At 47.1% G+C, this 15000-nt stretch overlaps 1 protein-coding gene across 1 annotated transcript in view; it reads left to right on the top strand.

Annotated features, from left to right (window-relative positions):
• LOC139374560 (testican-3-like) overlaps nucleotides 1-15000 on the top strand; it is a 40745-nt gene that overhangs the window by 4575 nt on the left and 21170 nt on the right. Inside the window, exon 3 of the mRNA XM_071115556.1 lies at nucleotides 8126-8165. Coding sequence (XP_070971657.1) covers nucleotides 8126-8165 — 40 coding nt within the window. The remainder of the gene's footprint in view (nucleotides 1-8125; nucleotides 8166-15000) is intronic.

Here is a 15000-nt window from a genome sequence, read left to right on the forward strand (position 1 = left end):
ATCCAAACGGATCCACAGATGATCTGCCCATCTGGACAAGAGGAATACAGTGCCTTGCGAAAGTATTCGGCCCCCTTGAACTTTGCGACCTTTTGCCACATTTCAGGCTTGAAGAATCAACAACAAGTGGGACACAATCATGAAGTGGAACGACATTTATTGGATATTTCAAACTTTTTTAACAAATCAAAAACTGAAAAATTGGGCGTGCAAAATTATTCAGCCCCCTTAAGTTAATACTTTGTAGCGCCACCTTTTGCTGCGATTACAGCTGTAAGTCGCTTGGGGTATGTCTCTATCAGTTTTGCACATCGAGAGACTGACATTTTTTCCCATTCCTCCTTGCAAAACAGCTCGAGCTCAGTGAGGTTGGATGGAGAGCATTTGTGAACAGCAGTTTTCAGTTCTTTCCACAGATTCTCGATTGGATTCAGGTCTGGACTTTGACTTGGCCATTCTAACACCTGGATATGTTTATTTTTTAACCATTCCATTGTAGATTTTGCTTTATGTTTTGGATCATTGTCTTGTTGGAAGACAAATCTCCGTCCCAGTCTCAGGTCTTTTGCAGACTCCATCAGGTTTTCTTCCAGAATGGTCCTGTATTTGGCTCCATCCATCTTCCCATCAATTTTAACCATCTTCCCTGTCCCTGCTGAAGAAAAGCAGGCCCAAACCAGGATGCTGCCACCACCATGTTTGACAGTGGGGATGGTGTGTTCAGGGTGATGAGCTGTGTTGCTTTTACGCCAAACATAACGTTTTGCATTGTTGCCAAAAAGTTCAATTTTGGTTTCATCTGACCAGAGCACCTTCTTCCACATGTTTGGTGTGTCTCCCAGGTGGCTTGTGGCAAACTTTAAACAACACTTTTTATCTTTAGGAAATGGCTTTCTTCTTGCCACTCTTCCATAAAGGCCAGATTTGTGCAATATACGACTGATTGTTGTCCTATGGACAGAGTCTCCCACCTCAGCTGTAGATCTCTGCAGTTCATCCAGAGTGATCATGGGCCTCTTGGCTGCATCTCTGATCAGTCTTCTCCTTGTATGAGCTGAAAGTTTAGAGGGACGGCCAGGTCTTGGTAGATTTGCAGTGGTCTGATACTCCTTCCATTTCAATATTATCGCTTGCACAGTGCTCCTTGGGATGTTTAAAGCTTGGGAAATCTTTTTGTATCCAAATCCGGCTTTAAACTTCTTCACAACAGTATCTCGGACCTGCCTGGTGTGTTCCTTGTTCTTCATGATGCTCTCTGCGCTTTTAACGGACCTCTGAGACTATCACAGTGCACGTGCATTTATACGGAGACTTGATTACACACAGGTGGATTGTATTTATCATCATTAGTCATTTAGGTCAACATTGGATCATTCAGAGATCCTCACTGAACTTCTGGAGAGAGTTTGCTGCACTGAAAGTAAAGGGGCTGAATATTTTTGCACGCCCAATTTTTCAGTTTTTGATTTGTTAAAAAAAATTGAAATATCCAATAAATGTCGTTCCACTTCATGATTGTGTCCCACTTGTTGTTGATTCTTCACAAAAAAATACAGTTTTATATCTTTATGTTTGAAGCCTGAAATGTGGCAAAAGTTCGCAAAGTTCAAGGGGGCCGAATACTTTCGCAAGGCACTGTATCTATGCAAGAGTGTTGTTTAGTGACCACAGTTCAGCCTTCAAAACGAATCACCAATCTCAGGGCTCTGGGTCTTGGACTTCCTGATGGGCCACTCCCAGGTGGTGGAGGTACTGTAGGCAACAACACCTCCAGTGTGTGCTCAGTCCTCTCCTGTACTCCCTGTTCACCCATGACTGTGTGGCCACGCATGCCTCCAACTCAATCATCAAGTTTGCAGATGACACAACAGTGGCCTGATTGCCAACAACAACAAGATGACGAGACAGCCTACAGGGATGAGGTGAGGGCCCTGGTGGAGTGGTGTCAGGAAAATAACCAGTGTGCACATCACTGACAACCTGTAATGGTCCATCCACACAGACAGTTTGGTGAAGACCTCTTCAACCTCAGGACTCTGAATAAATTTGGATTGGCACCTAAAACCCTCACAAACTTCTACAGATGAACCATTGAGACCAACCATATTAATATTATATATATTTATATGATATATATTCATATTATATATATTTATAGTATATATATATTTATATTATATATATATTTATATTATATATATATTTATATTATACATATTCATATTATATATATTATATATATATATTTTTTATATTCAAGTTTCTGATATTGAAAATACCAAATACCCCTCTCTATCTTTCTCTCTCTCTCTCTCTCTCTCTCTCTCTCTCTGTACATATATCTCTCCCTCCATCTCTCTCTCTCTCCATCCAACTCTCTCTCTCTCCCTCTCCCTCCATTTATCTCTCCATCTCTCTCTCTCTATCACTATCTCTCCCTCTTTCTCTCCATCCATCTCTCTCACTCAATTCAAATTCAATTCAAGAAGCTTTATTGGCATGGGAAACATATGTTAACATTGCCAAAGCAAGTGGAGTAGAAAATAAACAAAAGTGAAATAAACAATAAAAATGAACAGTAAACATTACACTCACAAAAGTTCCAAAAGAATAAAGACATTTCAAATGTCATATTATGTCTATATACAGTGTTGTAATGATGTGCAAATGGTTAAAGTGTGGTGCTTCCGCAGTTTTTTAGGTTTGAATCATCACAGTAGAAATAACATCCTCTATCCACTTCCTGATGAACTTAGTCACAGAATCAGTGTTTTTACGTCAATGCTAATCTCAGAAGGCATACCGGAACACATTCCAGTCCGTGTGATCAAAAACAATCTTGAAGAATAAATTCCATTTGGTCAGACCAACGTTAAACAACGTTCCTGTTTAAGTTTCTGCCTATAGGAAGGGAGGAGCAGAATAGAGGCGTGATCTGATTTGTCGAATGGAGGGTGGGGGAGGGCCTTGTAGCCATTCCGGAAGGGGGAGTAGCAGAATAGAGGCGTGATCTGAATTGTCGAATGGAGGGTGGGGGAGGGCCTTGTAGCCATTCCGGAAGGGGGAGTAGCAGAATAGAGGCGTGATCTGAATTGTCGAATGGAGGGTGGGGGAGGGCCTTGTTGCCGTTCCCGGAAGGGGGAGGAGCAAGAGTTCTCGATGGGTGACAAGGGACGTGTTGATAAAACTTGGTTTCCTCAGAGTCCCAAAATCAATTATTAATTTATCATTTAATGTATTTTTTATTAATAATTTATTAATGTTCCCAGCTACAATACATGCAGTTTCCAGTTTGCACAAAATCCAGCGTAGTTCCTTGAGAGCCGTCTCAGTGTCGGCTTGGGTGGGAAAGAAGGAGGGAGGAAGGGAGAGAGAGATGGAGAAACACCATTAGTGTTATTGGAGTGTATGTGTGTGTGTGCGCGCGTGTGTGTGTGTGTGTGTTTGCGTCTGTTCCTCTTCTCTGTTGTCGGAGTCTTGGAGCTGCCCCTGGGATGAATGGAGCTGCCGGGACATGTACTGAATGTGTGTCTGTGTGCAAATGCGTGCGTGTGTGTGTCTGTGTGCTTGTGTGTGCGTGTTCCATTAAGGAGTGAGTCCTCAGCCGCTGGCCTGGTCAGAGAGAGTGAGAGGTTCGACCCCCATAATGTGCACTGCTCTCTTTATTCTGTCCCCATCCTGTCTCTGCCGTTCTAGGGTGATTGGTCTATAAATACTCCACAGAGTTGCTTGGCTGGACAGGGTTTATTCTGTCTGCTTGGCTGGACAGGGTTTATTCTGTCTGCTTGGCTGGACTGGGTTTATTCTGTCTGCTGGCTGGACTGGGTTTATTCTGTCTGCTTGGCTGGACAGGGTTCATTCTGTCTGCTGGCTGGACTGGGTTTATTCTGTCTGCTTGGCTGGACTGGGTTTATTCTGTCTGCTTGGCTGGACTGGGTTTATTCTGTCTGCTTGGCTGGACAGGGTTCATTCTGAATGCTGGCTGGACTGGGTTCATTCTGTCTGCTGGCTGGACTGGGTTCATTCTGTCTGCTTGGCTGGACAGGGTTTATTCTGTCTGCTGGCTGGACAGGGTTTATTCTGAATGCTGGCTGGACTGGGTTCATTCTGTCTGCTGGCTGGACTGGGTTTATTCTGCCTGCTTGGCTGGACTGGGTTCATTCTGTCTGCTTGGCTGGACAGGGTTCATTCTGTCTGCTGGCTGGACTGGGTTTATTCTGCCTGCTTGGCTGGACTGGGTTAATTCTGTCTGCTTGGCTGGACTGGGTTCATTCTGTCTGCTGGCTGGACTGGGTTTATTCTGCCTGCTTGGCTGGACTGGGTTCATTCTGTCTGCTTGGCTGGACAGGGTTCATTCTGTCTGCTGGCTGGACTGGGTTTATTCTGCCTGCTTGGCTGGACTGGGTTCATTCTGTCTGCTTGGCCCGACTGGGTTTATTCTGTCTGCTTGGCTGGACAGGGTTTATTCTACCTGCTTGGCTCTATAAAGAACCAGCATGTGCTATATTACTTGTTCTAAAACCTTTGATTGATTGATTGATTGATTGATTGATTGGCCTAATACTACATTTGTCTGCCAAACTACATCATAGATACTTATAGACACCATATACCACAGGACAAACAACACTTAGAGACAACACTTATCATAGGACAGGACACGGTTGGACGTACTGCCAAATTCTCTAAAACGATGTTGGAGGCGGCTTATGGTACAGAAATTAACATTAAATGAACTGGCAACAGCTCTGGTGGACATTCCTGCAGTCAGGATGGCAATTGCACGCTCCCTCAAAACTAAAGACATCTGTGACATTGTGTTGTATGACAAAACTGTACATTTTAGAGTGGCATTTTATTGTGCACAGCACAAGGTGCACCTGTGTAATGAAAGAGGCAGACAGACAGACAGACAGACAGACAGACAGACAGACAGACAGACAGACAGACAGACAGACAGACAGACAGACAGACAGACAGACAGAGATCTACTATGGAGGACAGGAGGGACACAGGACATGAGATGAGAGAGGGATCTACTGTGAAGGACAGGAGGGACACATAGGAAATGAGATGAGAGAGGGATCTACTGTGAAGGACAGGAGGGACACATAGGAAATGAGATGAGAGAGGGATCTACTGTGAAGGACAGGAGGGACACATTTGAAACTAGATCAAAGAGGGAGAGAATATAGAGACAGAGAAAGACAGAGAGAAGGGAAGGTGAGCAGATTGTCAGGTGGTTTAAATCCTGATTTAGCCTCTTAGCTGATGACAGTTAATCTCTGACCCTCACTAAGTAAGGCCAGGCTACTGACCACACTGACCGCTGAGACACGCACACACCTGCATGTCTCTACAGGCACGTTCTGTGTATCTCTGAAAGCATCTTTTAACAGTGAACAACAAAGACTTTCTGAGCATCAAACTATTAGAGTGGTTTGTCCTCGGGACAGACTATTGTGAGGGAGGGAGGGAGGGAGGGAGGGAGGGAGGGAGAGAGAGAGAGAGGGAGGGGAGAGAGAGAGAGAGAGAGAAGGAGAGAGAGAGTGAGAGAGAGGGAGGGAGAGAGAGAGAGAGAGAGAGGGAAAGGGGGATGGAGGGAGAAATAGTGTTGTGACTAGGGCTCCTGATGGTAGCAGGGTGAACAGGGCTGTCTAGATGTCCTGTCTCCTGATGGTAGCAGGGTGACTAGGGCTGTCTAGATGTCCTGTCTCCTGATGGTAGCAGGGTGAACAGGGCTGTCTAGATGTCCTGTCTCCTGATGGTAGCAGGGTGAACAGGGCTGTCTAGATGTACTGTCTCCTGATGGTAGCAGGTTGAACAGGGCTGTCTAGATGTCCTGTCTCCTGATGGTAGCAGGTTGAACAGGGCTGTCTAGATATACTCTCTCCTGATGGTAGCAGGTTGAACAGGGCTGTCTAGATGTCCTGTCTCCTGATGGTAGCAGGGTGACCAGGGCTGTCTAGATGTCCTGTCTCTTGATGGTAGCAGGGTGACCAGGGCTGTCTAGATGTCCTGTCTCCTGATGGTAGCAGGGTGACCAGGGCTGTCTAGATGTCCTGTCTCCTGATGGTAGCAGGGTGACTAGGGCTGTCTAGATGTCCTGTCTCCTGATGGTAGCAGGGTGACTAGGGCTGTCTAGATGTCCTGTCTCCTGATGGTAGCAGGGTGAACATGGCTGTCTAGATGTCCTGTCTCCTGATGGTAGCAGGGTGACCAGGGCTGTCTAGATGTCCTGTCTCCTGATGGTAGCAGGGTGACTAGGGCTGTCTAGATGTCCTGTCTCCTGATGGTAGCAGGGTGACTAGGGCTGTCTAGATGTCCTGTCTCCTGATGGTAGCAGGGTGAACATGGCTGTCTAGATGTCCTGTCTCCTGATGGTAGCAGGGTGACTAGGGCTGTCTAGATGTCCTGTCTCCTGATGGTAGCAGGGTGAACAGGGCTGTCTAGATGTCCTGTCTCCTGATGGTAGCAGGGTGACCAGGGCTGTGGAGGTCATGACATGTTGTAAGCCAGTTATTGTCTCCTCAGAAGACGGTTTATTATTGTGTGAAGAAGATGAATGAAACGGAAAGGATATGTGTTTTATTCCACAGCGAGCGTCCGCATATGAAGTGGCTACGTGGAACGTTTAAAATGATTATTTGAAACGGGTCCTATGTGCTAGATTTAGAGTTATTTAACATCTTTAGATGATACAAACCTTAGAATATCTTAGAAATCAAAACATATATGAGAGGCACGCTGCGAGTACAGGATATTGAAGATTTGAGAAAGTGGAGAAAAAACAACTACTGTGTTATTCCTTGCCTCAGGCTGCACACCCTGTTCTCTCATCAAGCGATCATAGTTTCACCCCTCAGACTATTCTCAATGTCATCTGGTCTTTACCTAATATGTAAACATTAATTTAGAATGTCCCATTATGAAATGGGCAGGAACAGGAGCAGGGGAAAACAGACATCTGTATGTACTGGAATAGAGAGTGGAGGCCACTTTTCCACTGGTTTGGTTTCACCTCATGCAGGGTAGACTACTCTGGTTACTGGGGTAGACTGGTTACTGGGGTAGACTACTCTGGTTACTGGGGTAGACTACTCTGGGTACTGGGGTAGACAAGTCTACTGCTGGCTGATATCTCTAACTAATCTGTCTACTGCTGTCTGATATCTCTAACTAATCTGTCTACTGCTGTCTGATATATCTAACTGTCCTGTCTGATATCTCTAACTTTTCTGTCTGATATCTCTAACTGGCCTGTCTGATATCTCTAACTGTCCTGTCTGATATCTCTAACTGTCCTGTCTGATATCTCTAACTGTCCTGTCTGATATCTCTAACAGTCCTGTCTGATATCTCTAACTGTCCTGTCTGATATCTCTAACTGTCCTGTCTGATATCTCTAACTGTCCTGTCTGATATCTCTAACTGTCCTGTCTGATATCTCTATCTGTTCTGTCTGATATCTCTAACTAATCTGTCTACTATCTGATCTCTCCAAATGTACTGTACTGTCTGATATCTCTATCGGTTCTGTCTACTGTCTGATATCTCTAACTGTCCTGTCTGATATCTCTAACTGTCCTGTCTGATATCTCTAACTGTCCTGTCTGATATCTTTAACTGTCCTGTCTGATATCTCTAACTGTCCTGTCTGATATCTCTAACTGTCCTGTCTGATATCTTTAACTGTCCTGTCTGATATCTTTAACTGTCCTGTCTGATATCTTTAACTGTCCTGTCTGATATCTCTAACTGTCCTGTCTGATATCTCTATTTATTCTGTCTGATATCTCTATCTGTTCTGTCTACTGCTGTCTGATATCTCTAACTGTCCTGTCTGATATCTCTAACTATTCTGTCTGATATCTCTATCTGTTCTGTCTACTACTGTCTGATATCTCTAACAGTTCTGTCTGATATCTCTAACTATTCTGTCTGATATCTCTATCTGTTCTATCTACTGCTGTCTGACCGCTAGGAAGTGGAGGTTGGTAACATCTACACACTATTCTCTCTATTTACTGTGTGTGTGTGTGTGTGTGTGTGTGTGTGTGTGTGTATGTGTGTGTGTGTGTGTGTGTGTTGTAATGTTAATCATCCTGATGGTTGTGTGTTTCAGGAGCCAGGTACATGGAATCCTGGGAAAGCGTTTGATCAAGGTGGGACTTCATCAGAGTAAAGAAGAAGGCTACAATTTAAACACACACACACACACGCACACACACACACACACACACACACACACGCACACGCACACGCACACACACACACACACACACACACACAGTGTGGTGGAGGATAGAGAGAGGTTATTTATTGAAGAGGATTACAGTAAGACATTACATGGGGCGGCAGGTAGCCTAGTGGTTAGAGTGTAGAGGAGGCAGGTAGCCTAGTGGTTAGAGTGTAGTGGAGGCAGGTAGACTAGTGGTTAGAGTGTAGAGGAGGCAGGTAGCCTAGTGGTTAGAGTGTAGAGGAGGCAGGTAGCCTAGTGGTTAGAGTGTAGAGGAGGCAGGTAGCCTAGTGGTTAGAGTGTAGAGGAGGCAGGTAGTCTAGTGGTTAGAGTGTAGAGGTGGCAGGTAGCCTAGTGGTTAGAGTGTAGAGGAGGCAGGTAGCCTAGTGGTTAGAGTGTAGAGGAGGCAGGTAGCCTAGTGGTTAGAGTGTAGAGGAGGCAGGTAGTCTAGTGGTTAGAGTGTAGAGGTGGCAGGTAGCCTAGTGGTTAGAGTGTAGAGGAGGCAGGTAGCCTAGTGGTTAGAGTGTAGAGGAGGCAGGTAGTCTAGTGGTTAGAGTGTAGAGGAGGTAGGTAACCTAGTGGTTAGAGTGTAGAGGAGGCAGGTAGTCTAGTGGTTAGAGTGTAGAGGAGGCAGGTAACCTAGTGGTTAGAGTGTAGAGGAGGCAGGTAGTCTAGTGGTTAGAGTGTAGAGGTACCAGGTAGCCTAGTGGTTAGAGTGTAGAGGAGGTAGGTAGTCTAGTGGTTAGAGTGTAGAGATACCAGGTAGCCTAGTGGTTAGAGTGTAGAGGAGGCAGGTAGCCTAGTGGTTAGAGTGTAGAGGTGGCAGGTAGACTAGTGGTTAGAGTGTAGAGGAGGCAGGTAGTCTAGTGGTTAGAGTGTAGAGGAGGCAGGTAGCCTAGTGGTTAGAGTGTAGAGTAGGCAGGTAGTCTAGTGGTTAGAGTGTAGAGGAGGCAGGTAGCCTAGTGGTTAGAGTGTAGAGGAGGCAGGTAGCCTAGTGGTTAGAGTGTAGAGGAGGCAGGTAGCCTAGTGGTTAGAGTGTAGAGGAGGCAGGTAGCCTAGTGGTTAGAGTGTAGAGGCGGCAGGTAGCCTAGTGGTTAGAGTGTAGAGGAGGCAGGTAGCCTAGTGGTTAGAGTGTAGAGGAGGCAGGTAGCCTAGTGGTTAGAGTGTAGAGGAGGCAGGTAACCACTATAGTAAGCCATTACACCAGAGGTCACTGCTCTGAACAGCTGAACCAGGATCAGTTTATAACTGGGGTCAGGTTAAAGTTGAAAACGTTGATCCTATGGACAACAACACCTATAGTAGACATACACATCCTTTTTGAATTTTTTAAAACATAATACCATTTTTCCATTACATTTTTCTCTGCTGTGTTCATAAGTCTTTGCTAGGTAGGTAAAACCCCGCCTTATCTCAGCTCATTGGTCACCATAGCAACCCCCACCTGTAGCACGCGCTCCAGCAGGTATATCTCACTGGTCACCATAGCAACACCCACCTGTAGCACTCGCTCCAGCAGGTATATCTCACTGGTCACCATAGCAGCACCCACCTGTAGCACGCGCTCCAGCAGGTATATCTCACTGGTCACCCCCAAAAACCAGTTCTTCCTTCGGCCGCCTTTCCTTCCAGTTCTCTGCTGCCGATGACTGGAACGAACTGCAAAAATCACTGAAGCTGGAGACTCACATCTCCCTCACTAGCATTAAGCACCAGCTGTCAGAGCAGCTCACAGATCACTGCACCTGTTCATAGCCCATCTGTAAACAGCCCATCAGTAAACAGCCCATCTGTAAACAGCCCATCTGTAAACAGCCCATCTGTAAACAGCCCATCTGTAAACAGCCCATCTGTAAACAGCCCATCTGTAAACAGCCCATCTGTAAACAGCCCATCTGTAAACAGCCCATCAGTAAACAGCCCATCTGTAAACAGCCCATCCAACTTCCTCATCCCCATATTGTTATTCATCTTGCTCTTTTGCATGAAACGTCTTTAGCAAGTTAATTCTCCTGCGCCTGACCACCAACACACACCGCATTACTCCCATACTGTATTTATCTCGATCCTTTGCACCCCAGTATCTCTACCTGCACATTCATCTTCTGCACATCCTACCATTCCAGTGTTTAATTATTAAATTGTAATTATTCTGCCTCTACGGCCCATTTATTGCCTTACCTCCCTTATCCTACTTCATTTGCACACACCTTTCTACTGTGTTATTGACTGTTTACTCCATGTGTAACTCTGTGTTGTTGTTTACTCCATGTGTAACTCTGTGTTGTTGTTTACTCCATGTGTGTGTAACTCTGTGTTGTTGTTTACTCCATGTGTAACTAACTCTGTGTTGTTGTTTATTCCATGTGTAACTCTGTGTTGTTGTTTACTCCATGTGTAACTAACTCTGTGTTGTTGTTTACTCCATGTGTAACTAACTCTGTGTTGTTGTTTACTCCATGTGTAACTCTGTGTTGTTGTTTACTCCATGTGTGTGTAACTCTGTGTTGTTGTTTACTCCATGTGTAACTAACTCTGTGTTGTTGTTTACTCCATGTGTAACTCTGTGTTGTTGTTTACTCCATGTGTAACTAACTCTGTGTTGTTGTTTACTCCATGTGTAACTAACTCTGTGTTGTTGTTTACTCCATGTGTAACTCTGTGTTGTTGTTTACTCCATGTGTGTGTAACTCTGTGTTGTTGTTTACTCCATGTGTAACTAACTCTGTGTTGTTGTTTACTCCATGTGTAACTCTGTGTTGTTGTTTACTCCATGTGTAACTAACTCTGTGTTGTTGTTTACTCCATGTGTAACTAACTCTGTGTTGTTGTTTACTCCATGTGTAACTCTGTGTTGTTGTTTACTCCATATGTAACTAACTCTGTGTTGTTGTTTACTCCATGTGTAACTAACTCTGTGTTTGTCATGCGTAGATGTAATAGGTGGCAGGGAAGTCAGGCGCAGGAGAGTCAAATGGAGTGTAAAATGGAGTCTTTTAATAAAGTCCACGGAGTATGCTCCATAACACTAAATGTACATAAACATGGGTACAAGGACCAGACGCACACCTATACAACAATCACTCTACACTGACAATAAAACAATCTCTGACAAAGACATGAGGGGAAACAGAGGGTTAAATACACAACAGGTAATGAATGGGATTGAAAACAGGTGTATGGGAAGACAAGACAAAACCAATGGAAAATGAAAAAAGGATCAATGATGGCTAGAAGACCGGTGACGTCGAACGCCGAGCACCGCCCGAACAAGGAGAGGCAACGACTTCGGCAGCAGTCGTGACAGTACCCCCCCCCTGACGCGCGGCTCCAGCTGCGCGTCGACACCGGCCTCGGGGACGACCCGGAAGGCGAGGTGCAGGGCGATCCGGATGGAGACGGTGGAATTCTGATAACATGGAAGGATCTAACACGTCCTCCACCGGAACCCAGCATCTCTCCTCCGGCCCGTACCCCTCCCAGTCCACGAGGTACTGAAGGCCCCTCGCCCGACGTCTCGAATCCAAAATGGATCGAACAGAGTACGCCGGAACCCCCTCGATGTCTAGAGGAGGCGGAGGAACATTACGCACTTCAGCCTCCTGGAGCGGGCCAGCCACCATCGGCCTGAGGAGAGACACATGGAACGAGGGGTTAATACGGTAATGAGTGGGTAGTTGTAACCTATAACATACCTCGTTCACTCTCCTCAGGACTTTAAACGGCCCCACAAACCGCGGACCCAGCTTCCGGCAGAGAAGGCGAAGGGGCAGGTTTCGGGTCGAGAGCCAGACCCTGTCCCCTGGTGCGAACACTGGGGCCTCACTGCGGCGACGGTCTGCGCCAATTTTCTGGCGCCTTATGGCACGCTGAAGGTGGACGTGGGCTGCCTCCCAGGTCTCCTCAGCGTGCCGAAACCAATTGTCCACCGCAGGGGCCTCGGTCTGGCTCTGATGCCAAGGAGCCAGAACCGGCTGATACCCTAATACACATTGAAAGGGAGTAAGGTTAGTGGAGGAGTGACGTAGCGAGTTCTGAGCCATCTCTGCCCAGGGCACGAACTTCGCCCACTCCCCCGGCCGATCCTGGCAATAAGACCGCAGAAACCTACCCACATCCTGGTTAACTCTCTCCACCTGCCCATTACTCTCGGGGTGAAAACCTGAGGTAAGACTAACCGAGATCCCCAGACGCTCCATGAACGCCTTCCAGACCCTTGATGTGAACTGGGGACCCCGATCAGACACTATATCCTCAGGCACCCCATAGTGCCGGAAAACGTGTGTAAACAGGGCCTCTGCAGTTTGTAAGGCCGTAGGGAGACCGGGCAAAGGGAGGAGACGACAGGACTTAGAAAACCGATCCACAACGACCAGGATCGTGGTGTAACCCTGTGAAGGTGGAAGATCGGTCAAAAAATCCACCGACAGGTGTGACCACGGCCGTTGAGGAACGGGTAGAGGTTGTAGCTTACCTCTGGGCAGGTGTCTAGGAGCCTTGCACTGGGCGCACACCGAGCAGGAAGAAACATACATCCTCACGTCCTTAGCTAAAGTGGGCCACCAGTATCTCCCGTCAAGACAGCGCATCGTCCGACCTATCCCAGGATGACCAGAGGAGGGTGACGTGTGAGCCCAATATATCAATCGTCGCGTACAGCAGACGGAACGTACAGACGACCAGCTGGACACTCAGGGGGAGAAGGCTCTGCACGTGACGCCCGCTCAATGTCCGCGTCCAGCTCCCACACTACTGGCGCCACCAAACACGAAGCTGGGAGTATGGGAGTGGGATCCATGGACCGCTCCTCTGTGTCATACAGCCGAGACAATGCGTCTGCCTTAACGTTCTGGGAGCCTGGTCTGTAAGAAAGAGTAAACACAAAACGAGTGAAAAACATGGCCCACCTTGCCTGGCGAGGATTCAATCTCTTTGCCTGCCGGATATACTCCAGATTGCGGTGGTCAGTCCAGATGAGAAAAGGGTGTTTAGCCCCCTCAAGCCAATGCCTCCACACCTTCAAAGCTTCTACGACAGCTAACAGCTCCCGGTTCCCCACATCATAGTTTCGCTCCGCCGGGCTGAGCTTCTTAGAAAAGAAAGCACAGGGGCGAAGCTTCAGTGGCGTACCCGAACGCTGAGAGAGCACTGCTCCTATCCCAGCTTCGGATGCGTCCACCTCCACTATGAATGGCAAAGAGGGATCCGGATGAGCCAGCACAGGCGCAGAAGTAAACAGAGTCTTCAGGTGCTCAAAAGCCCTGTTCGCCTCAGCCGACCACTGCAAGCGCACCGGGCCCCCCTTTAGCAGTGAGGTAATGGGAGCTGCCACCTGACCAAAACCCCGGATAAACCTCCGGTAGTAATTGGAAAACCCCAAAAAACGCTGCAACTCCTTTACCGTGGTTGGAGTCGGCCAATTACGCACGGCTGTAATGCGGTCGCTCTCCATCTCCACTCCTGAAGTGGAAATCCGATGCCCTAGGAAGGAGATGGATTGTTGGAAAAACAAGCATTTCTCAGACTTGACATATAGATCATGCTCCAACAGGCGACCAAGCACCCTGCGCACCAGGACACATGCTCGGCGCGTGTAGCAGAGTATATCAGAATATCATCGATATACACCACTACACCCTGCCCGTGCAGGTCCCTGAAGATCTCATCTACAAATGATTGGAAAACTGATGGAGCATTCATCAACCCATATGGCATGACCAGGTACTCATAATGACCTGAGGTGGTGCTAAATGCCGTCTTCCACTCATCACCCTTCTTAATACGCACCAGATTGTACGCACTCCTGAGATCCAATTTTGTGAAAAAACGTGCCCCGTGCATTAACTCAATAATCGTATTGATCAGAGGTAGCGGGTAACTATATTTCACTGTGATTTTATTAAGACCTCGATAAACAACGCACGGGCGTAAACCGCCATCCTTTTTTTTCACAAAAAAGAAACTCGAAGAGACGGGTGAAATGGATGGCTGAATGAACCCCTGATGCAGGGATTCAGAGATATATGTCTCCATAGCCTCCGTCTCCGCTTGCGACAGGGGATACACGTGACTCTTGGGATATGCAGCGTCTACCAGGAGATCTATCGCACAATCCCCCAGTCGATGGGGTGGTAATTGAGTCGCCTTCTTTTTACAGAAGGCGAGAGCCAAATCGGCATATTCGGGGGGAATGCGCACGGTGGAGACCTGGTCTGGACTTTCCACCGTAGTAGCACCAACGGAAACCCCTAAACACCTACCTGAGCATTCTCGCGACCACCCTGTGAGAGCCCTCTGTGGCCAAGAAACAGTGGGGTTATGACAAGCTAACCAGGGTAGGCCTAGCACCACAGAATACGCAGGAGAATCAATAAGGAAAAGACTAATCTTCTCCTTGTGACCCTCCTGCGTTATCATACACAAAGGTGCGGTGACCTCCCTGATAAACCCTGACCCTAATGGTCGACTATCTAAGGCATGAATAGGGAAAGGCATATCCACAGAAACAATAGGGATCCCTAAACTATGAGCTAGACTTTTATTAATGAAATTTCCAGCCGCACCCGAATCTACTAGCGCCTTATACTGGGAATGCAGTGAAAAGTCAGGAAAAGAGACAGAGACAAACATTAGTGCAGCAGAGGGCTCTGGATGAGAATGGTGCCTACTCACCTGGGGTGACGCCAGAATGCCCTGCCTGCCCTCTCTATTCCCAGAGGAACCAACCCGGCACCGACCAGCAGTCTGCGACCTTGAATGGT

Source organism: Oncorhynchus clarkii, chromosome 19 (assembly GCF_045791955.1).
Source record: "Oncorhynchus clarkii lewisi isolate Uvic-CL-2024 chromosome 19, UVic_Ocla_1.0, whole genome shotgun sequence".
NCBI lineage: Eukaryota > Metazoa > Chordata > Actinopteri > Salmoniformes > Salmonidae > Oncorhynchus > Oncorhynchus clarkii.